Source organism: Oryctolagus cuniculus, chromosome 10 (genome assembly GCF_964237555.1).
Source record: "Oryctolagus cuniculus chromosome 10, mOryCun1.1, whole genome shotgun sequence".
NCBI lineage: Eukaryota > Metazoa > Chordata > Mammalia > Lagomorpha > Leporidae > Oryctolagus > Oryctolagus cuniculus.
The window spans coordinates 102,807,600-102,828,472 of NC_091441.1; the positions used below are offsets into that span (position 1 = coordinate 102,807,600).

Below are 20,873 nucleotides of genomic sequence, written 5' to 3' on the forward strand. Positions count from 1 at the left end.
TAGAAACCACTGCCGGGAGTAGCTGTTTCTTCTCTTTGTAGTCAGAAGGTAGGATGGAGTCCTGGGAGCACGGGCAGGTCCCCAGTAACAGCAGCCAGGTTTGTTAAATGCCTTTCGCTCTCTGCACTTCAGAGACGCACCCTACATGCAAATTTTCTTCACTTTCCTCAACACTGTGGGGTCTTTGGTTGAGTAGTGACAGAGTAGCAAACATTGACCCCCCCTGTGGGCCCTGATGCCCATGACGGGACATGGGGGTCTTGGTGGCAGGTGTGGTTCTCCGAGAGCAGAGTGTGTACAACTGGCCTTCGGCTGAGGTTGCTGTGTGACGAGGGCTGCCCCAGGCTATGCGAGGAGGCTTATGTTGCCTGGGACTGGTGGGTTTCAAATGGGACTCAAAAAACCAGGGCTGCATGACTCGGGTTTAATTCCATTACAATCACTCCATGAACCCGGGGTGTGGTGAAACCTTTGGACGGACCAGTGTTGGGACCAAAGCCACTTGCACTTGACTCCTTCTTGAGCCTGTTCTTCAGCGTGGACCCTCTTGGTGCACCTATGCCACCCATGAAACACACATGTGGCCTCATGAGCGATTTCTTCCCTGTGCCCTGTGTTAGAGGGCCCGGTGGCCTCTGGCCCCTCCACACCCTGTATTTCCACTTCATGGTTTTATTAATAACACAGTAGCGGCTGTAGAACTGTTGAACGCTTCTTCAAATGCTTCCCATGTGAGTCCTATCTGAAACGAGCCTGAATGGGCAGTGCGAGTCCCGCTCCCGGTGTAGCTCTCCCCACCCCCAGGTCGTTGTGGCGGGGCCCTGGCGTGTGCATTACCCTCACGGTGCTGTGCTGCCCGGACATTGCAGATCGGCTATCGGCACGTGGTGGATGCCACTCTCCAGGAGGAGGCCTGCTCCTTGGCCAGCCTGCTGGTGTCCGTGACCAATAAGGGAGTCGTGACGTGCATGAGAAAAGTGGGCAAGGGCAGCCTGGACCCCGAGAGCATCTTCGAGATGATGGAGGTGAGGTGGAGGCGGGGGCTGGGGGCTGGCGCCTGGCTGCGAGTGCTTTCTGCTTCCTGCTCCCTTGGCCATACCAGGCTCAGAGCTTAGAGGGCAGCTGGTGTGGTGTGGGCGGGTGTCTGCTGACCTAATCAAGCGGGTGCAAGTGTGGGCTCTGCCCTGGAAGGGGATGCACCTGCCGTTCGCCATTGCTTGTCCTCAGCAAGTCTCTTCCCCTCTGATCCCAGGGTCATCTGTTGCTACATGAGAGTATTGGGCTTTGGTGCGTAGAGGCACTAGCAACTCCAAAATTGCGAGCTGTTGTGCTTTGTGGAGGGAACTGAATTCCCGGCCCCGCTGCTTCCTGTCCCTTGGAGGAAGTTGGTAAAAGTGCAACCAGGGGCAGGCAGGAGGCCAGTCCAGGGTTGGGGGTGGGCTATGCCCCTGGGGACCCCCTGGCCGCGGGCAGCACCAGCAGGGGCCCTCTCCAGTTGCTGTCATCCACTTGCTCCAGCGTTCCTAATGAATGGTGAGCCTAGAGCAGGGGAGAATGCGAGTTTCTTAGAGGAGTTTTCCGTATGTGGAATGTGCTGTGGTGTAGAGGCGGCACCCCCTCCCCCCCCCCCACACACTGCCTTTAGCTTCTCTCTGCACGGCAGTAGCACCAGAAGACCCCATCCAGGGGTGTGTGTGTGTGTGTGTGTGTGTTTTTAAGGTTTTTATTTATTTATTTATCTATTTGAGAGGTGACAGAGGGGAAGGTCTTCCATGTGCTGGTTCACTCCCCAAATGGCCACAACAGCCGGTTTTTGACACTGGGCATGCCTGAGCCCCTCTGCTCAGAGGCTGGGGCGAGGGGGGTCAGAAACCAGTTGCTAAGATGTCCTCACCTGCTCCTGCTCCAGGCGGACCGGGGCATCTGCACGGTGTCCCTGTGCCTTCCCACAGCAGCACAGTGTGGCTGGGCCGAGCGCCAAGCGTGCGCCTGTGGCCCAGGAGGTTTGGCTTCAGGGGTTGCTGTCTCGGTTGGGTTTTTTGGTTTTGCTTTTTTTCCAGTAGGGAGGTTTTCCCAGGACACAGCTATTATGTTGTTGGGGTTTCTGGTTTGTTTTAATTAAATGAGAATCCTCTAAGGTAGACGGGATGGATATAGCACAGGCGAGCCCTGGTGCTGGTGGGCCTCACTCGTGGGCGTGTGCTGTCTCCCTGCAGACCGGCGAGCGCGTGGGCAAGGCGCTGCACAGCTCCCTGCAGAGCCTTCTACACAAGGAGGAGAGCCTGGGGCCGAAGAGGCAGAAGGTCGGATTCCTGGGATGATTCGCACGCCACCGCCTCCACTGTGCGGTCTGTTTGCCCGTTTCCTTCCGAACTGTAGTCTGTATCTATTTTTGTTAAGTGTCACGGATGCCAGGCAACATTTGCACTTGTAAAATTAAAGTCTCTTTTCTGATGTGGCCTGCTGTGGCTCGAGTTCTTAAGCTGTAAGCCAGGAGGTCCATTCAGCTCAGAGAGCTGCCATGAGGGCCCTGGCCACGGGCGCCCCAGGAAGACTCGCCACGGGAGCCCACGGCAGCCACGGCACGCACACTGGCACGCTGGGAGAAGGGCCCAGGGCAGTGGGTTCCAGGAAACACTTATGGTAGGCATCTTGTGATTTTTTTTTTTTTCATTCTCTGCAGAGCTTTCAAAATAAGAATCACTGAGTAAAGTTCATTGTGTGTGATTGGTGTGTATGCTTTGGGGACAGAGGGGAGGCGTTCCTGATGGCCCAGAGGCCCTTGCATAGGCCTGTATTTGGGTGATTCTGGGGTGGGGGTGGGGAGAAAAAGGGGGCACTCTGCACAGGTGCGGACCCAGGGCCGTGTCCGACTCGCGCGTCTGCCAGGGTCTGAGGAAGCCCAGCTCTGGCTGCACACCATCAGGAGAGCCAGGCACAATGCGGGTCAGGGGCTGAGCGGCCGCATTGCCTCCGCCAGCCTCTCTTACCAGTCTTGTTTGGAAACTGCTTTGTGTTTTGTGACCACTCCCCATCGTTTCCTAAGAGTCCGGAGTTTGCTCACCACCCCGAAGCCTGCTTGAGAGATGTTGTCATTTCATTCCCAGCCCGCCTTCGTGCCCTGGGGTAGAAGGCAAGGCCGTTGCTTCCCTAAGCCGGTGCTCTGCTCCCAGGCAGCGTGCTACCACTCGGGCAGCTCACGGGCAGGGCGGCCTTCCGTCCTCCCTCACGGTTAAGGAGCCCTGGGGAAGGAGCTGATTGATGAAGGCGTGTTTGTGCCCTGCATGTTGGCTAGACACAGGCGAGGCAGCAGGAATTTCTTGCCTAATGAAAGCACAGAATGAGAGCCAGAGCCCTCGCAGCCCTCCCAGGAGTGCCGGCCTGGGCCCCCCTCCCAGCCCGGGCGGCTGCCCCCGTGCTGAGACGCTGCTGCCCCGTGGAGAACACGGCCCGGGTTTCCATCTTTTCAGATCTTTTCCCAGTAACTGTCCCTCCGGCGTCACGACAAGGCAGGGGTCAGCCTTGCCCCTCCTCCCCGCTCCGGGTTGGTGCCACCTGGCGCTGCACAGCTTCCAGGCCCTCGGCCGTGAGCTGTGCGTGTTGGCCTGGTCTAGCTCGGCTGTGCTGCCCTTGAGAAGGGCAGGAGGTTCTGCCAGGACAGGTGTGGGCTGGCCAGCCACGCAGTTGTGGTGAGAACAGAGGAAGGGGAGAGAACGCGAGTTAGCATCCCTGGAAGCAGCCTGCACGTAAGACGCGTCTGGCACAAGTGAAGCACCCGGTGGCTTAGGTCTCCAGGAGAGGCGGGTGCTGGCGAGGGCTGATGGTTGCAGGTCTCGGAGAATGAAGAGAAAAAGGAAGGCGGAGACTGGCGGGGACTTGGACAAGTGTCCTGAGAGAGGCCAGCTGTCACAGCCAGCAGGGCCACAGGTGTCTTCAATGGCCTCAAGGGAGGGAACAGCCAAGGGGGCCCGAGTGCAGGTCGGGGTGTAGGGACTGCAAGTTTATGTAATACTAAAGTAGCCTCTACTGTTTGTCATCGCTGGCTTCCCAAGGATTCCCAGCCCCTAGGAACGCAGACCTGAAAGCACACGCATGAGGGCATTCAGAGCAGCTTGATTTCCCTCCGTAGACAGTGGTCTCCTGTAAGCCGCCAGGAGAGCCCGACTTTGCTGTCCCTGGCTCTGGACACAGCTGGGTAGTGTATGTGAAAAGCCTTAGAAATGCTCGTGCCCTTGACCTAGTAATTCCACTTCCAGGTACGTTCCCAAAGCAGCTCGCGATGCAGGGGAGGGAGAACAGCAGGTACAGCGACTTGCATCCCAGTGTCGTTGGCACCTCGTGAGTCACCGCTGTAGGGTCGGTGCGGTGAGGCGGAAGCGGTTCTTGGTGTCCCACGTGTTCGGTGCTCTGGGGCTGTGTCCCAGCTCTCAGACTGTCAGCGGCCTCGCTCCCATTGCTTCCCAGACACTTGCGGGTTTGGGTTCTTAGGCTTCTCTGATCCCACTGAGCAGCACTCGGGGTCTGGGGACTCAGGGCCTCCTGAGGTGACCTGCAGCACCGGGAGGGGAGCCAGTGGGAAAGGCACGGGGTGCCCTCATCAGACTGTGCCGTGGGATCAGGCCCTGGATTCTCTCTCCTTCCGTTTTACTCCCCTCCTCTTCTCTCCTGTGCTTGTGGGACCCCCTCCCAAACAAGCCAGCAGAACAGGAGTCCTTGCCCCAGGCTCTGCTTTCCGGGGGAAACGCAGACTAATTGGTACCCGTGGTCTCCCTAGGCAGCAGGCCCTGCAGGTGGATGAGTCTGTGGCCTGTGAGTGGTGGTGGCTGGGTTCGCGTTGGTGTGACCAAGAGTCGCCTGTGGCGGGAGGCACAGGAAGACAGGAAGTGTTGGGCTGTGAGAAATCTGGACCACACGATGGTGCAGGTCAGTGGTAACAATGAGAACTGCCATGGGAAGTCTCCCCAAAACTGGCAGGCTCATCAGCCAACTTGTCAGCCTGTGGCACGCCTTCAAAACCAGAAGGCTGGGGCTGGCATGGTGGCACAGCAGCATTAGCCACCACTTGGGACGCTGGCATCCCCTACTGGAGTGCCAGTTCAGGTCTTGGTTGTTCCACCTCTGATCCAACTGCCGGCTAGTGTGCCTGGAAAAGCAACAGAAGATGTCCCAAGTCCTTGGGCCCCTGCCACCCACACTGGAGACCCGGATGGAGTTCCCGGCTCCTGGCTTCAGCTAGGGTTTGAGAAGAGCAGGGGACAGATGCTAGCTCCTAGCTATCGAGCAGACTCAGTATCATTTTCATGATGGTCAGCAAGGTTCAAGGCCATCACAGCGCATCTCAGCCAGATGTGCAACTCCACACTCCCAGGTCTGCTTCCCCTGCCACCAGGCCCACCTTGAAGGACAGAACAACCGGAGCTCCGTGAGAGCCAGGGGCAGAGCTGACGCCGAGCGGAGCAGGTGACAGCCCAGCCCCCACCGTTTGAATGGATGCCTTTGCAGGCGGCCATCTTGGAGGCCCAGGTTCCAGGCCCCTCCTGTCTGGTGTTGACCAAGGACTGAGCCTGCCGCCGCAGTGTTCTTGGAGACTGGTGCTCTGCATGCCTGCCCTTTGGAAAGTTCTCGGCTGCGTGGGCTGGGCCGCGGTTCTGCTGACCCGGGGCCAGGGGAGCTAAAAGGAAACATCTGTGCCGGGCGTGGTGGGGGTGGAGCCGCGCTGGGCCAGAAGTTTCCGTGTGGTTCAGGCTGATTGGGTGGAGGGCCCCAGCTTGTTTTGGAGCTCTGAGCCTTCCCACTGTGCCAGAGGGAAAAACAAAGCACTTGAGAACCGAGGGGTGTCTCCCGGGCGTGCTTCCTCTCATTTTCCTGCCCTTGGGCCTTGTTCTTGTTGTGTGTGCAGGGGGAAGTGGATGTGGAGACACGGGGTGCTGAGGGCAGCACCCCTCCCCCGCTGCCCCTGCACCATGCAGGCAGGAGATTCTCACGGCAGGGATGGGATTCGTGGTGGTCCACGCCCGGCCACAGGTTTGACACTGGCAACAAATAAAGCACAGTAGCCACCAAGCCCCCAAAAGCCCAGACGTCGGTGGCTTCCTGAATAAAGGGTCCAGTCTGACCTCAGGAAGTGCAAGGAGGAGAAGGGACGGAGGGCAGGACAGCCAATTCCTGGCCAGCACCAGGGACCCCTGGGTCATGGTTCACCCCCACCCCGGGCGGGGGCTTTATAACAAGCCAAGGGTCCGCTGGTGGAGCCAGCTGCTTTTCAAGTAAATGAGCTCCCCATCCCTGGAAGTGTGTAGGCAAGGCTCCTACCCCTTGTGCCACAGAGCCGACTACTCCCTTAGCCAGATGGGGCAGAGCGGATCCCTGGGAGGCAGAGAAAAACCTGAATTCCTTAAGGACTCTCGTTTCTTTTCCTGAACAATCTCAAGTCAAAATCTGCAAGTGGAAGAACCCCCCCACCCCTCGCCCCCACGGGTGAGTCAGCTGTCACCTGCCACCTCGTCTCTGCCCAGCACTTCAGCGTGCGTCTCATAGCGCCCCCCGCCCCCACCACGCTGGATGGCAGCGTGGGGCTGACACCACCACCCTGTGCCCCAGCGTCCCCCTCATGTCCTTGTCCAGGGTTCCACCCTGCTCGTCCGGCGTCCTCCGTCCCCCAGCCGGCAACTGCCAGCTTCCAGGGCGACCACAGTTGTTGTGGGGTGTCCGATGGTTTGGGTAGGAATTTCAGAGAGGGAGGCTTCATTCCCGCTGCCGCCCGGCAGGTGCAGCAAGCTGTTAATGACGTTAACTTGGTTCACCATTTGCTTGTTTTTCTTTCTGTAGTGAGTAAGGCTGCCGGCTGCAGGTCCTGGGAGCTGAGTAAGCTCCCCAGGGGGCCCTGGGCTTGTGGTGTATTCTCTTCCTCATTCACATCCGCATGAGCCGTGCCTTCTGTTCCCTGTGCTGTGCCTTCTGTTCTGTTGCGATCACTGTTTTGGTGCTCACATGTTGTCCCTGGTTTTGGCCCCGGGCACCTCCTTCAAGATGGCGCTGTGTTCTGCTTTCTCCAGCCCGTGCAGATCCAGCCATTTCTCCAGGGGCTCCAGGCCCTTGAGGGGAAAGTTTTGTTTAGAAGCCAGGACATGGAGGCCCCGAGGACCAAGGCTGTACCAGGGGGAGTGGCCCCACACATTTCCACCTGGTGCAATAGACTGAGCTTGATATGTTCAAATCTGCAGCGGCTCACCAGTCACTCTGATTTTAGCCTTGTAACTCTCCTCTCCACATGTGTAACTCCTTTGTCTGACTGAGAAACCCGGCTCCCTCTGTCCTGCAGAGTCACCCCCGCCCCATGCTCCCGTGTGTGCCCAGCGCCTCGTCCCAGCTGTTCCCCTCTGTGCTGATCGCCCACGCCTCTGCTCTCCCTGATGCCTCCCCCTACCCTGCTGGGCTCGGACCTTCTCCCTGCTCCCTCTCTGACCCCTCCCACACTGTATCACCTGTGGTTGCTCCCCATCCCACTGACTTCAGGACAGGATGGCTGAGAAGGGGGATGCGAAGAAGGGAAGGGCTTTTTTCTTGTATTTAATTTTTTTTTTTCTTATTTGAAAAGCAGAGCGAGATCTTCCATCCACTGGTTCGCTCCCCAGCTGCTCACACTCGCTGGGGCTAGGCCAGACTGACCCCACGAGCCTAGAATTCAATGTGGGTATCCCACGTAGGTGCAGAGACACAGGGCTTGAGCCGTGGCCTTCTACCACCCAGACTGTGTGTCAGCTGGAAACAGCTGGGGCTGAAACTCGGGCCCTGGGATGCGGGACACAGCTTCCCAGGCAGTGTCTCACCACTGTACTGAACACCCACTCCTTGTGTGTTGTGTTGTTTTTTAAAAAAAAAAACAAAAAGTGCAATCATGTACATAGAGACAGAACCCCAAAATGATCATAGCAAGCATTCTAAATCCTTGGGGCGGCCAGCCCAGACCCACCTGGAAGGCCCCTGGCTGCTCTCAAATCCCTGCATGGCACCCAGCCTCAGTTTCCCCAGCTGTAAGGCGGGGAAGTGACAGAGCTTCTGTCGTGTTGCTGTGAGGGGCTGGTGCCAGGCAGAGGCGCGGCCCAGCCCCCACCCAGGGGGCCTGCTCCGCAGAGGCAGGCTCTGACTTTCTCCGTTTCTAGAAAAGCAGGGCCGGGCAGCCGGCTGGGTGTTCCTTGGCCTCGCGGGCCTTCCTCCTTCTGCAGGCCTTAATTTTTGTGTTTTTTTTTTTTTTTTTTTCCTTTTGGCACGCCAGCCGCCGAGTCTGGGAGGGTTTCCTGGACAGAGGGCCTTGCAGCTGCTGCTTTAAGACCGCAGCCCAGCAGGGCGCGGCTGCCACTGTGTCCCGACCCAGGCGCTCTGCAGGCTTCAGCATGGAGCTCCGGGGGACCTCCCTGCTCCTCTGCCTCTTCTCCCTCCTGACCCAGGTGCCCGCCGAGCCGCCAACGTCCAAGCCGTCCCTCAAAATCAAGAAGGCTGCAAATGTCAAGAAAGGTAAGGAGGGGGCAGGGCCCCCCATCTTCCCAGGACGCCCCCTCTGGACCCGGGGTGGTGTTGGCACCGGAACAACCCCTGGCTCTCAGATTCACGAACTTTCCAGATCAGCTAAGTTGGTAGCTGCTCCTCTTCTCCCCAGCATTCCCACAACACTTTCAAAGAAACCATACGTTTGTCCTGGCAGTGTGGAGAGGCTTGGCTCTCACGAGGGTGCACCACACAGGTTGTGCTTTGCAAGCTCCAAGCCTCAGTTTTCTCATCTTTAAAATGGGGATGGTGGCATCGGCCCAAAGGCTTGTTACACAGATTTGATGATGCAAATTATGTGCAGGTGCGTAGCCCAGTGCCTGGCACGGGATATGCTTGATGCATAGGGAGGAAAAAGAGCCAGAGACTTCCCCCTGTCCTAGGGTGTCACAGCCTGCTCCCACCCAGGCTCATGGCCCAGAAGTTGCCCTGCTCTCCTCGGCTACCTCCCCGCGTGGGGTGTCCTGGGGTTGTCTTGGCTGCTGCTAGACCTGTGCCTGCAGCCCTGCCTGCAGTGAGGTCACCCCAGGCTGTGTGGAGACAACATTGCCATGGCAACAAGCTGGGCTGTCACCCTGAGAGTGCTCCTGGCGGGGAACAGTCCCTGGAGGTAGGGCGGGAATTTGGGCAGAGCAACGGGTAGCCGCGGCCAGGAGCCTGGGAAGAAAGGAAAGGGGCTGTGGGGCTGCCCAGGGCCCTCTCTGCATCTCCTCTGTGAATGGACAGTGCCGTCCATGAAGGTCCCTCAGTACCACGGAGCCCCATGGGATGGGAGAAAAGACTCTCCGAGACTCAGTCCACAAGGGAACCAAGGGAAGAAGCTCAAGACAGAATGGGGACTGTGCTGGCACGGATCTGCACAAGACTTTTCTGGAAAGATCCAAGAGCTGGCAACAGTGACCAGTCTCTGGGCAGAAACGCTGTGGGGCAGGGGGCAGCCTCTGTTATGGTGGGGAGGGGGGCTTTCACTCCGCGAGCCAGCTGGGTTTTCAGACTGTATGCATGCATGACCACGCACAGAATGTGGGCAAGGCACGGAGGGCTCAGTGCTGCCGGGGGCACATGACACCTGCCTGGAGTGCTCTCCCTGGGGGGCCCTTTGGAGGCCCAGGACCCTGGGAGCCTTCGATCAGCGGCCAGAGCCTCTGGCTGAAGCCCACTTCTGTGTTCTGACTCAGTGCGCACCTGCCGCCGCACAGCAAGCCTGCCAGAGCTTTCTCCCTGCAGGGACCAACACCAGAGCTTGTGGGAAATGAAAAATTAAGTTGATCTCAATGCAACACATGTTGCAGTCTGTGCCTGGGTTTTTCACAATGTGCATCCTCCACGGATTTCAAAACGTGTTGCACTGCAGTAAACACCTTTTAATTCCATTTTCCTAGGCACTTTCTGAAGTGGCTTCAAATAGGTGCTGGGCACAGACACAGGGAAACACAGCCCCTGCTGTGGTGGCCAGCACTCAGGCATCAGCAGCTGAGCTGGGGGCAGGGCAGAGAGGTCATCAAAACCCAGGTGCCCAGGCCCCGCCTCTGCAGACGTTGGTTCTGGGGACAAGAGTGGGCTCCAGCGCCTGCCTTTCCCATGCGTGGCCAGTGGTTCCTGGGAGCAGCAGGGATTGGGGGGGGGGGCAGTCCTGTTGTAGGGCTGGCACACAAATGTGGAGGAGGGGGGTTCATCCCAGAGGAGGCCACTCAGCAGGTGGGAAGGAATGGAGGGGGGGACAAGGCCTGTGCTAAGTCCCCACTCCAACCCCCAGGGTGGGTGAGAAGCAGGAGCCCAGGGTGCTTCTGGGAGCCCCTGTGCGCTGTGTGCTGAGCCAGCCAGGGGCGTGCACGAAGGGCTCAGAAGGCTGGCATTGCAGAGGCCACACGGCCACACCGCAGAGGGGTACAGGGGACAGGATGGCTTCAGAGGGGCCACCAACCCTTAGAACAGGGACTGGGCCAGGCACGGGGACCTGGAGGGTGTCCATTCCCCTAACACATCAGCAGTCTGAGGCTCAGAGACACAGGGCAGCTCAAGGGCCACCCCCACCAAGCCCCCCTCCCACTCCAAGCCCACCCATGGCTGTAGAGACGCCCCTGCTCCCACACCCCCCTCCACTGAGCCTAATGCTGCCGGCTCCTGGCTGCTTACAGGCCCTGGAGGATGCTTTGTGCACGAGGCACAAGGCACGCCCTCTGAACTGACCCTGTAGGAGGTCACCCTCCTTCTGTCTGACCCTGCCTGGTCATGGCCAGGCTCTTCCCCCATACCCTGAGCTGAACGCCCTTGTGCAGTGTGCATCTCACACAACCTCATGTGCACCCCTGCTAACGTATCCCTGGGCACAGAGCTGCTGGGAACCAGAGGCCCAGGGTGAGGCACGCGCAACTGCAGGGGTTGCTCAGTCCCAACCTCTCCCTGCTCCGTGCCTTGCACGTCTGTCTCTGGGGCGTCTTCCTCGGGTCTGATAAATTGCATCATTAATTTTGGAATGCACTAGTTCGTGCCCTGCTCTGACCTCAGCCCTCACAACCGTGGCCCTTATGCAGGCCCAGCCCAAAGGACCAGGAGCGCAGCTCCCTATTCCCCACCCCATGCTGGAAGCAGCTTTGCTGGAAGCCACTGGGGCTTCAGAAAGGCAGTGGCCTGCCCATGGTATGCCCAGCGGGCGTTCCCCACCTGCTCCTGAGAGCCCCAGCAGGGTGGGGCCGGAGTTGGCCGTGGCCTTGGGGGCGTGGGGACCTAGGGTCCAGGCCAGTCCTGTGAACCACGGGCTCTGTGATCCTGGGCGAGTCACTCCAGCCTGGCCTCGGTTTCCCTGCCTGTGATGGGGTGGCGGGGGACAGCCCAGACCACCACGCAGCCCATGTCACAGGCTGATCTGAGCATGGCAGAAGGTGGCAGAGGGAAGGGTTAGCCCCGAGCCTGGCCCCAGCACTGGCCTCCTCAAAGCGCAAACGCTGGGTTCCCTCTGCTCTCACGAGAGTGGGTGAGCTGTGACCCGTGTCCTTCCCCCACCGTCCTCTGAGATGGGGAAACCAAGTTCAGAGAGGCTGAGCAGTTGCAGGTCACGTGGGGTGTGCAGGCTTACCTTTGGGGCCCTGGGCTGGAGCCCCAGCCTTGCTGGCTGTGGCTGGGGGAAGAGAACCCCACACGGCTCAAGGGACCCTGGCCTTGCTTCCTGAGCTCTGCCCTGCCTGGAGGGGAGAGGGTGGCTGGGCACCCACCCCTGCCCCTGGGGACCAGCAGCCATCCCGAGCTAAGGCAGTAGCAGGAGCGCCAGGCAAACCAAGAGCCATGCAGGAGACGCCGCTACTGCACAGAGAGGACGCAGGCCAAGACTGCAGGGTGTGGGGAGTCACCACCCTCCCTCCCCACCCCGTCCCCTTGTGCTTGGAGGGAGCAGGGCCCACCCTGTCCAGTCCCCAGCACCACCCCATTTCCCCTGCCTTCCTGACGTTTGCCCCTGTCCCCGCTTCCTCTGAACCTTGTCCTAGATGTCGTGAGCCCGAAGATGTTTGAGGAGCTGCGGAGCCGGCTGGACAGCCTGGCACAGGAAGTGGCCCTCCTCAAGGAGCAGCAGGCCCTGCAGACCGGTGAGTGTGGGTGGCCGTGTGGCCAGCAGCCACCTCTCCCCTGCGTCAGGCCGGCAAGTGCAGGGGCCTCGCCCGTCCCCAGCCGCCGCCTCTCCTGGTGAGGGGGGGCTGCTCTGATGTGCAGCCATGCGGCCGAGCCTCCGGCCACAGCTGAGTGTGCAACACAGAAGGTCCCAGAGGACCAGAGGCTCCACAAAGAATAGGCTCCGGCCCTCTCTGGGCCCCGGGCCCTCCTCACCCCACGCACCTCCCCACCCCTCCCAGGGCCTCCCCACCCCTCCCAGGGCCTCCTCACCCCTCCCACCTCCCCACCGCTCCCAGGGCCTCCTCACCCCTCCCAGGGCCTCCTCACCCCTCCCACCTCCCCACCGCTCCCAGGGCCTCCTCACCCCTCCTAGAGCCTCCTCACCCCACCCAGAGCCTCCCCACCCCTCCCAGGGCCTCCTCACCCCTCCCAGGGCCTCCTCACCCCACCCAGAGCCTCCCCACCCCTCCCAGGGCCTCCCCACCCCACGCAGAGCCTCCTCACCCCTCCCAGGGCCTCCTCACCCCTCCTAGAGCCTCCTCACCCCTCCCAGGGCCTCCTCACCCCACCCAGAGCCTCCCCACCCCTCCCAGGGCCTCCTTACCCCTCCTAGAGCCTCCTCACCCCTCCCAGGGCCTCCTCACCCCACCCAGAGCCTCCCCACCCCTCCCAGGGCCTCCTTACCCCACGCAGAGCCCCCTCACCCCTCCCAGGGCCTCCTCACCTCCCCCAGAGCCTCCCCACCCCACCCAGAGCCTCCTCACCCCTCCCAGGGCCTCCTCACCCCACTCAGAGCTTCCTTACCCCTCCCAGGGCCTCCTCACTTCTCCCAGGGCCTCCTCACCTCCCCCAGAGCCTCCTCACCCCTCCCAGGGCCTCCTTACCCCTTCTAGAGCCTCCTCACCTCTGCCAGGGCCTCCTCACCCCTCCCACCTCCCCACCCCTCTCAGAGCCTCCTCACCCCTCCTAGAGCCTCCCCACCCCTCCCAGGGCCTCCTCACCCCTCCCACCTCCCCACCGCTCCCAGGGCCTCCTCACCCCTCCCAGGGCCTCCTCACCCCTCCCACCTCCCCACCGCTCCCAGGGCCTCCTCACCCCTCCTAGAGCCTCCTCACCCCACCCAGAGCCTCCCCACCCCTCCCAGGGCCTCCCCACCCCACGCAGAGCCTCCTCACCCCTCCCAGGGCCTCCTCACCCCTCCCACCTCCCCACCGCTCCCAGGGCCTCCTCACCCCTCCTAGAGCCTCCTCACCCCTCCCAGGGCCTCCTCACCCCACCCAGAGCCTCCCCACCCCTCCCAGGGCCTCCTTACCCCACGCAGAGCCCCCTCACCCCTCCCAGGGCCTCCTCACCTCCCCCAGAGCCTCCCCACCCCACCCAGAGCCTCCTCACCCCTCCCAGGGCCTCCTCACCCCACTCAGAGCTTCCTTACCCCTCCCAGGGCCTCCTCACTTCTCCCAGGGCCTCCTCACCTCCCCCAGAGCCTCCTCACCCCTCCCAGGGCCTCCTCACCCCTCCCACCTCCCCACCGCTCCCAGGGCCTCCTCACCCCTCCTAGAGCCTCCTCACCCCACCCAGAGCCTCCCCACCCCTCCCAGGGCCTCCTCACCCCACCCAGAGCCTCCCCACCCCTCCCAGGGCCTCCCCACCCCACGCAGAGCCTCCTCACCCCTCCCAGGGCCTCCTCACCCCTCCCACCTCCCCACCGCTCCCAGGGCCTCCTCACCCCTCCTAGAGCCTCCTCACCCCTCCCAGGGCCTCCTCACCCCACCCAGAGCCTCCCCACCCCTCCCAGGGCCTCCTTACCCCACGCAGAGCCCCCTCACCCCTCCCAGGGCCTCCCCACCCCACCCAGAGCCTCCTCACCCCTCCCAGGGCCTCCTCACCCCACTCAGAGCTTCCTTACCCCTCCCAGGGCCTCCTCACTTCTCCCAGGGCCTCCTCACCTCCCCCAGAGCCTCCTCACCCCTCCCAGGGCCTCCTCACCCCTCCCACCTCCCCACCGCTCCCAGGGCCTCCTCACCCCTCCTAGAGCCTCCTCACCCCACCCAGAGCCTCCCCACCCCTCCCAGGGCCTCCTCACCCCACCCAGAGCCTCCCCACCCCTCCCAGGGCCTCCCCACCCCACGCAGAGCCTCCTCACCCCTCCCAGGGCCTCCTCACCCCTCCCACCTCCCCACCGCTCCCAGGGCCTCCTCACCCCTCCTAGAGCCTCCTCACCCCTCCCAGGGCCTCCTCACCCCACCCAGAGCCTCCCCACCCCTCCCAGGGCCTCCTTACCCCACGCAGAGCCCCCTCACCCCTCCCAGGGCCTCCTCACCTCCCCCAGAGCCTCCCCACCCCACCCAGAGCCTCCTCACCCCTCCCAGGGCCTCCTCACCCCACTCAGAGCTTCCTTACCCCTCCCAGGGCCTCCTCACTTCTCCCAGGGCCTCCTCACCTCCCCCAGAGCCTCCTCACCCCTCCCAGGGCCTCCTCACCCCTCCTAGAGCCTCCTCACCCCACCCAGGGCCTCCTCACCCCTCCCAGGGCCTCCTCACCCCTCCCACCTCCCTACCCCTCTCAGAGCTTCCTCACCCCTCCCAGAGCCTCCTCACCTCTCCTACCTCCTCATCCCTCCCAGAACCTCCTCACTCCTCCCAACTCTTCACCCCTCCCACCTCCACTCCTCATAGAGCCGCTTCCCCCCCCACACATGCAGACCATTGAGTCCACCATCCACATTGGCCACCATGTCCTTCCTACCACGGGGCCTTTGCACATGCTGTCCTGGCAGCCTACTCATTCCCCGGGATCCACCTGAGAAGTCCCTCATGCGTTACCTTCCAGGGGTCTGCAGCCCCTCCTCTCCAGCAGGCTCCTTGGTTAGCAGCTCTTCCCTTATCAGTTACTGCAGTCTGTCAGGGTAGCCTCCTTTGTTCTTCTATATCTGCTTTTCTTCCGGGGGGGGGGGGGGACTAAGGTTCCAGAAAACCCCACAGTGGCCTCCGCAGGAAGCCAGCCTGGAAGTAGGCAGCTTCAGGTTCTGCTCAGAGGCTTCATTCGCCGTGTGGTCCCCAACTCCAGGCATCATCCATGCACTCAAGGCATGAAGCAGGAGGCGCGCGGCCCAGCCACCCTGCCAGCCAGAACTCTACCACGCGGCTTGAAGAGGGTCCGAGAAAGGGAGCGCATAGCTCTTCCGGCCGCCAAAGCGGGGCAGACATGGGAGACAGGACGCGAAAGCAGGTGGCCCAGAGCACAGATTCAGAACGCACACCCTGCCTCTGCGGGCCTCAGTGGGCTCATCTGTGAAATGGGAGGGTGCCCTTGCAGGGTGAGCTCTCAGCTCCCTCCTGATTGGTGCGCTTGCACAAAGTCAGCAGAACCCGGCGCTACGTGCGCCTGAGGGCGGGGCGAGGTGGGGACCTCCCTGCATGCCTCCCTCCATGACTCACGGAGGCCCCGTCATCCTGCTGGCCTTTCCCTCCACAACCCAGCTCACGCACCCGCCCACGCAGGAGCCAGGGAGGTCCCTGACAGGCACAAGGGGCCAGGCCCGCCCAGGCCCTGCTCTCCGGGAGCCCCGCCCGAGCCGTGACAGCACACCGTGGGATTGGCTGCGGCCCAGGGCGCGGCGGGGGCCGAGTGCAGCGGAGCTGGCAGGCTCGTGCCCTGGCCCGAGCCGCCGAAGGCCAGTGGCCGCGGTCGCACCCGGAGCACCAGCATCCCCCAGGGACCGGGCTCAGCACGCACGGCGGGCAGGCACAGGAGGAAGAAGGCGCGGGCAGGGGCAGAGTCCAGCGGCACCGGAGCCTGTGAACGCGTCCGTTGGCTGCCGAGGGAGCTCGGAGCACGACGGCGACCCGGCAGTGCTGTCCTGAGCTAGGGCAGGAGGGCTCAGTGGCCACTCCCTGGACGTGGGCGCCAATTCGGGCCCGGCATGGGACGTCACGGTGTCCCCAGCAGGCAGGCAAGGCACAGGGCAATGCTAAGCTGTGACACAGAGGAGGCAGGCAGCTCCCTGGGCCGAAGCCCATGAGCGAACACCTCCGTGGGCTCCGGGGGACGCTGAGAGCCACGGGAGGCGGGTCGGGTGCCCACGGGGACGTGGGGACGCCACTGAGGCCGTGTTTGTTGGGTTTCAGCCTCCAGGAGTGTGGCCTTGCTCTGAGCTGGCAGGTGTCCGGCCTTGCAAGGGAGGGGTGTGGCCTGGCTGCTGCCCAGGGTGCCCTGCTCAGGTCTCTCTGGCCTGGGGCTAGGAGTGGGCGGGGCCTGCCCCGGGCAGCTTGGGTGACAGCCACCCCTCCGTCTCCCCTCCCCCCAGTCTGCCTAAAGGGCACCAAGGCGCACCAGAAGTGCTTCCTGGCCTTCTCGCAGGCCAAGACGTTCCACGAGGCGAGCGAGGACTGCATCTCGCGCGGCGGCACGCTGGGCACGCCGCAGTCGGGCTCCGAGAACGACGCGCTCCACGACTACCTGCGCCAGAGCCTGGGCCCCGAGGCCGAGATCTGGCTGGGCCTCAACGACATGGCGGCCGAGGGCGCCTGGGTGGACATGACCGGTGCCAGCGCGGCCTACAAGAACTGGGAGACGGAGATCACGGCGCAGCCGGACGGCGGCAAGGCCGAGAACTGCGCCACGCTGTCGGGCGCGGCCAACGGCAAGTGGTTCGACCAGCGCTGCCGCACCGCGCTGCCCTACGTCTGCCAATTCGCCATCGTGTAGCGCCCGCGGGCCAATAAAATCCGTGCAGCCTGGCGCGGCCTCGGCTCTGTGCCGGGCCCCGGGGGGGGGGGGGGGGGAGGAGGGAAAGGGGTGCTAACCGGGAGGGGAGGGGTGGGGCCCTGCACATGGGGGAGGGGTGAGAGTGGGAGCGCCCCTAAGGGAAAGCGGCCTGGGCAGGAGTGGGGCGCAGGGAGATGTGCACCCCACCCTTTCCCAGCACGGCCGGCCGGGGAGCTGGTCCAGGAGCCCCGTGAGAAAGGGAGTGTGTGTGTGGGGGGGGGGGTGGTGAGTGGGTGTGGCTTGCTGCAATCACCCTGCCACTCACTGAGCCCCTCCCCACCCCCATGCACGAGCTGTAGGTAAGCTGTCTTCTTGGATCTCAGCCACCCAGCACCCAGCACTGGACACCGCGCCATCTCGCTTTTCCAGAACAGGAAGTCCCTGCTCAGGAAGTCCAGGGACTTGTGCTGGCCGCAGAGCCGGGACTTCCCTCGGTCTCCCCAGCACGCTGACCGGAAATAAAGCCCTAGCCAAGGGGGCCCGTGATCCCAGTGGGCCAGCTCCGGGGCGCCCCGGCCCTGGGGTCGCCTCCCCGCGGCTCGGGGCTTCCTTGTCCACCACGTGGACTCGAGCGAGCGCCTCTCCCTGCTGGTCCTGGTGCGTGTCTGGCCCTCAGTGATAAGGCGATGATGACGGTTCGGTTTGCTGGATGGGGACTGGGTGGCTCCGGGGAGGCAGTCCTCAGGGCCCTGGGTCCCTACCTGCTCAGCGCTGTCACAGAAGCATCTCCTGGGATCCGGCCACTGGGAGAGGGAGGTCATGAGCCCGCGGAGTCTCGGGCTCTTTCCACCGCCTACTCGGTCTGCTGGCAGGGTCGAGGTGGCCAGGGGGCTTCAAAGCTCCCGAAGTGGATGGCTGCGGGTGGACGGGGGCCGTGCCTCTGTGGGCAGCTGCGTTGGCCGGCTCGGGCAGGCAGCCAGCATTACCCTCTTCCAGCAGCAGGTGGCAGTGTGGCCAAGCGCAGCCTCCGGAGCCTCTCTCCGCCGCAGGTGCGCTTAGACTGGGGCGACTGGGACTTGCACATTTCTTGTTTACTTACTAAAAACATGGTGTTGGCATATAGTACACATACCAAGAAAGGCACATAAGTCTACAGATAAGCAAGTTGTTGGTCCTCTGGTCACACCCAACTGGAGATCATTTTGCTGAATGAAATAAGCCAGACTCAAAAGGACAAACAGATGTGTTCTTTTGTCTGTGGTAGTCAGTATACAGAGTATAAAAGTTATGTGAATCTCATAGCATTTGGTTTGTAGCTACAAATAGTACTTCAATGAATCTATTTTTTCAAAAAAAAATTTCTGAGTTACAGACACACACAGATACATTTTCTACCCACTGGTTCACTCCCCAAATGGCTCAAATGGCTGGGGCTGGGCCAGGCCAAAGCTAGGAGCCAGGTCTTCCACATGCATGCAGGGGCCCAAGAACTTGGGCCATCTTCCAACTGCCATAGCAGAGAGCTGGATCAGAAGTGGAGCAGCCGGGACTTGAATCCACGCCCATATAGGATGCCAGTGTCACAGGACGCGGCTTAACCAGCTGCTCCATAGCGCCAGACCCCAGTATCTTCTGATTTCCCGTGTTAAAAAAGGAAATGAGTAGTGAGAACTCTTGGGGTGCTAGTAATGCTTTGTTCGTAGTTTGGGGGTTGGCCATGGTGTGACCCTCGCACTTCAGAGCAGGCACACCAGTCCTGCCACCTTGTGATTTGTAACATTGACGTTTTATTCATCGTGGATCTTGGGGACACTCAAGTTTTTTGTTTTAAATACTTCATTTGAGTGTTGTTTATGTGGCTTAGCCGAGTTTTGGGGCGTCTGCCTCTCACTTTACTAGGCCCCACCCCTCTCAGAGGCTGGTACTGGGGAGAACCCTCTAGTGACTACAGTGATGAGAGCTTTCAGGGCTCTTTGGCTCCCACTTCTGCATTACTCTGTCCCAGAACTGGGCAGCCTGGCAGCCTGGCCACTGGATGTGGACACCTCCTTTCCTCTGTCACCACCAGCCCCACCCCACCAGCTATGAAAGGGCAGCAGACTCCTCCACTTACCCTGAGCTGACTTTGGTGTGTGGCCCTGCTTTGGGGTCACCAACAAAGGGACAGCTTGCAATATTGCTACAGGTGTCGAGCAAGTAAAATCTGGGCAAAAAAATCCACTTGCAAATCCAGTGGTTCCCCATTCTTCGTCCTCAGTAACCCAAGGTGGCTCCAGAATGCAGGGTCAGCTGATCACACAGAATTCCAAGCTGTGCCTTAGAAACTCAAGTGTCCGTGACATCACCATAACAAAACTTCTTGCAGTCTCACCAGCTGACCCATCTGAACAATGTTGGTGTGCGCCTGTGATGGCTGGTGCAGAATCCTGTAAGGACACAGTCCCCTGTCCCTGTCCCCTGATTTTCTGAGGCCTTTGCTGAGGTCCACCTCACTGGCTCTCTGCGGCCAGCTCCTGTGCCAGAGTGGTTTGTGAATTTTCTTTCAAGCCGGTAGGCGTAGCGCAACCCACCACACAGCTAACCCTTTCTTCCACTAGAGGGCACTGTTGCTCCACACACAAGGTGAGCATACAGCCAGGAGAGCTACCTAGTGCCTGGGAGATGAGCGCAGACCAGTGGGTGCCAGGTGTGCAGGTTAAGACCCTACCTGGGACATTCATATCCTCTATGGGGTGCATGGGGTTGAGCCCTGGCTCTGCTCCCAATTCCAGCTTCCTGCTAATGCACAGCCTAGGAGACAGGAGGTGAGGGCTCAAGTAGTTGGCTCCCTGCCACCCACATGGGAAACCTGGATGGAGTTCCCAGCATGTGGCTTCAGCCTAGCTCAGCCCCAGTCTTGGGGGCTGTGGTGGGGGGAGGGAGGATCTGGGGAGTGAACCAGCAGCTGGGGAGAGCGTTTCCTCTTAGCCTCTAAAATAAATACACACACATTTTAAGAGAGAGAGAGAGAGAGAGAGAGAGAGAGAGAGAGAGAGAGAGATGCAACCTTCAGATGAGAACTCCCGAGGCCCAGGGAGGGCAAGTGGCCTGCCAAGGCCACACAGCTTGCTGGAGGAAGCTCCGGGGGTAGGGGGAGGTTTCAGGTTTCTCTGTCTTAGCAAAAGGAAGCTTCCGTACAGAGCATTTCTGCAAACAGCCAGCTAAGGGAGCATTGCATGCAGGGATATCTATCCTTGGGGGTCCACCTCTGAGAGTGGGCCCCAGAAGAAGCCACAGACGGACGAGTCTCTGGTGCACATTCCCATCGTGGGACACCATGCTGGGACCAGGTGCAGAGTGAGCAGCCCTCGGGATCTCCTGATGGGCCACCAGCTGCCCCTGGTCCCGCCCACCCCGCTTCCTCTCATCCCTTAGGGGTAGCCTTTAACCATGTGTGGGAAGAGACCTCCCCTGCGGACCAGCGGTCCTTTATCTGGGTGCTCTGCTGGCCAGAGCCCATCCGAAGGGGCCTGGGGGTGGAGAATCTGACCAAGCTCCCCCTGACCCTTTACTCGCCTCCTCATTGTATTCAGAAACTGCTGGGTACAGAGGACAGCGCTGGCCTCAAAGCAACTCATCCCTAGCCCAGCAGCTGCCTCTGGACTCTCTGGGTCCTCAGATAATGTGGGAAGGGCGCCCTGGGAAAGCTCAGTGCAGAGACGAGGGGTGGCACCAAGACGTCTCAGAAGTGCCGCCTCTCCCTGCCCCAAACTATGGTCGGGATGGGAGGGGTCAGGAACTCCCCAGTCCGCTGTCTTCCGTCCTGCCCCGTTCTCTTTATTTCCCTGTCCCTATTGGATGGGAGCGTATCCGCTTGTTTCACCTAAAGGAGCACTGGTTCTCCGTACAGAGGTGCGAGCTGACAGGAGGGTGAGCCTCCCCTTACAGATGCAAACCCAGGGCCTTTGAGCTGCTCGGTGCTCGGCATGCCTGAGGGTCAGGACCCAGCGAGTGTTTTCCCTTGTCAGCATCCAAAC

The 20,873-nt window shown here is 61.3% G+C and overlaps 2 protein-coding genes and 1 long non-coding RNA gene across 5 annotated transcripts in view; 2 read left to right on the forward strand and 1 right to left on the reverse strand.

Moving 5' to 3' along the window:
• The window catches only part of EXOSC7 (exosome component 7), a 23,538-nt gene extending 21,084 nt beyond the window's left edge, over positions 1–2,454 (forward strand). For both annotated transcript variants that reach the window (XM_002713394.5, XM_070050943.1), the window contains 2 exons: positions 870–1,025; positions 2,217–2,454. In XM_002713394.5, coding sequence (XP_002713440.1) covers positions 870–1,025; positions 2,217–2,321 — 261 coding nt within the window. In that variant the 3' untranslated portion in view covers positions 2,322–2,454. The remainder of the gene's footprint in view (positions 1–869; positions 1,026–2,216) is intronic.
• LOC138844113 (uncharacterized) lies at positions 2,276–16,457 on the reverse strand. Its single transcript, XR_011379572.1, has 2 exons — positions 14,973–16,457; positions 2,276–7,094 (listed from the first exon to the last, which is right to left on the reverse strand). It is a non-coding gene; the product is annotated as an uncharacterized lncRNA (long non-coding RNA).
• On the forward strand, positions 2,419–16,890 carry CLEC3B (C-type lectin domain family 3 member B). 2 transcript variants are annotated; one of them, XM_070050944.1, is made up of 4 exons: positions 2,419–2,643; positions 8,276–8,514; positions 12,027–12,125; positions 16,457–16,890. In XM_070050944.1, exons 1-4 carry the CDS (start codon positions 2,522–2,524, stop codon positions 16,855–16,857), a joined length of 861 nt encoding a protein of 286 aa, XP_069907045.1. In that variant the 5' UTR covers positions 2,419–2,521; the 3' UTR covers positions 16,858–16,890. The 2 variants fall into 2 exon arrangements, with proteins under 2 accessions (XP_069907045.1, XP_008258721.3); XM_008260499.4 differs by lacking the exon at positions 2,419–2,643 and having other exon boundaries at positions 7,172–8,514.
• The last annotated feature ends 3,983 nt before the right edge of the window (positions 16,891–20,873 follow it).

What these genes read in the sequence shown, in the direction of transcription:
- CLEC3B (XM_070050944.1), top strand. Translation starts at nt 2,522, where the DNA reads ATGAGGGCCCTGGCCACGGGCGCCCCAGGAAGACTCGCCACGGGAGCC. An exon ending in GGTTCCAGGAAACACTTATG is followed by an intron (nt 2,644 to 8,275) that starts GTAGGCATCTTG and finishes TTGGCACGCCAG; the next exon opens with CCGCCGAGTCTGGGAGGGTT. An exon ending in GCAGCAGGCCCTGCAGACCG is followed by an intron (nt 12,126 to 16,456) that starts GTGAGTGTGGGT and finishes CCCTCCCCCCAG; the next exon opens with TCTGCCTAAAGGGCACCAAG.